At 34.7% G+C, this 1024-nt stretch overlaps 1 protein-coding gene across 1 annotated transcript in view; it reads right to left on the reverse strand.

Annotated features, from left to right (window-relative positions):
* The window catches only part of LOC108755089 (unconventional myosin-Ie-like), a 39112-nt gene that overhangs the window by 29365 nt on the left and 8723 nt on the right, over positions 1-1024 (reverse strand). The window contains exons 2-4 of the mRNA XM_018497881.1: positions 569-694; positions 377-466; positions 221-315 (exon numbers count right to left, since the gene is read on the reverse strand). Of these exons, the coding sequence (XP_018353383.1) occupies positions 221-315; positions 377-466; positions 569-694 (311 nt within the window). The remainder of the gene's footprint in view (positions 1-220; positions 316-376; positions 467-568; positions 695-1024) is intronic.

The following is a 1024-nucleotide window of genomic DNA, read 5'->3' on the forward strand; positions in this document are numbered from 1 at the left end:
CAAATTAATATTCGACTAATATATTAAATTAATACTCAATTAATATATTAAATTAACATTCGATTAGTATATTCAATTAATATTCGGTTAATATGTTAAATTAATATCCGATTAATATATTAAATAAATATTTCAAAATATCAAATAACGTATAAATATTTCACTGAAATTTTTATTAACGTAAGATTGTTTTAATGCAAGTAAGCGTTTGTCAATTTACCTAATAATAACGCATTGACTTTCGTTGTCGATCAGCATATTTCTATACATCTCGTCCGCCAGTCCATAGATATGCGGTGGATTCTCGTACGGTGCCTAAAATGACATAGACTTTCCTTACGTTTTCTAACGAGAAAAATAGCATTTTCACTCTTACCGCGCCTTGGTAGATTTCGACTTCCTTCTCTCCGAAGTATGGCATTTGTTTGAAAGGATTAACCGATACCAATACGGGTCCGATACACGTCTGATAGCATTTTAAGGAACATTTATGAATTATTCGTCACGGTCAATTAAGCTATCTGAAAATGTCTTTTCAAAATTATGCATTTTACGTAAAAAAGGATACAAATATATAATCGTCCATGTATCTCTTCTTGAGGTTCTCAATGATGGCATCTTCATTGATCTTCGGTAGAAGGACCATATCGTCCACCCCGGAAATTTTGACATTTTGACTTTGCCAGTGGTACACCTAAGGATAAAAAAATTAATTGATTTTGATTAGTGGGACCACGCTTGATCACCTTATACCATCGCGAATTTATGAAAATTACGCAGCGACACACGAGAAATCGGCGAACGTCGCGGATTGCGAATCCAATTACAATTTCTGTGTCGTGAGTATCAGAAGTGCTTATTCGCTCTGACGGACGTTTCACGGATCGTCGATTCATCGATCGCTTCCGCTCCTCTTTCAGCAAGGGTTCAGTCCAGCGCTCTTACTATGCCCTTTTAACGCAACGGCTTATAATAGATACTGTACTTGGACATTAATGTATTATTTAGATATACATATATATAT

The sequence above is a fragment of the Trachymyrmex septentrionalis genome, unplaced genomic scaffold, assembly GCF_001594115.1.
Source record: "Trachymyrmex septentrionalis isolate Tsep2-gDNA-1 unplaced genomic scaffold, Tsep1.0 scaffold83, whole genome shotgun sequence".
Classification (NCBI taxonomy): Eukaryota; Metazoa; Arthropoda; class Insecta; order Hymenoptera; family Formicidae; genus Trachymyrmex; species Trachymyrmex septentrionalis.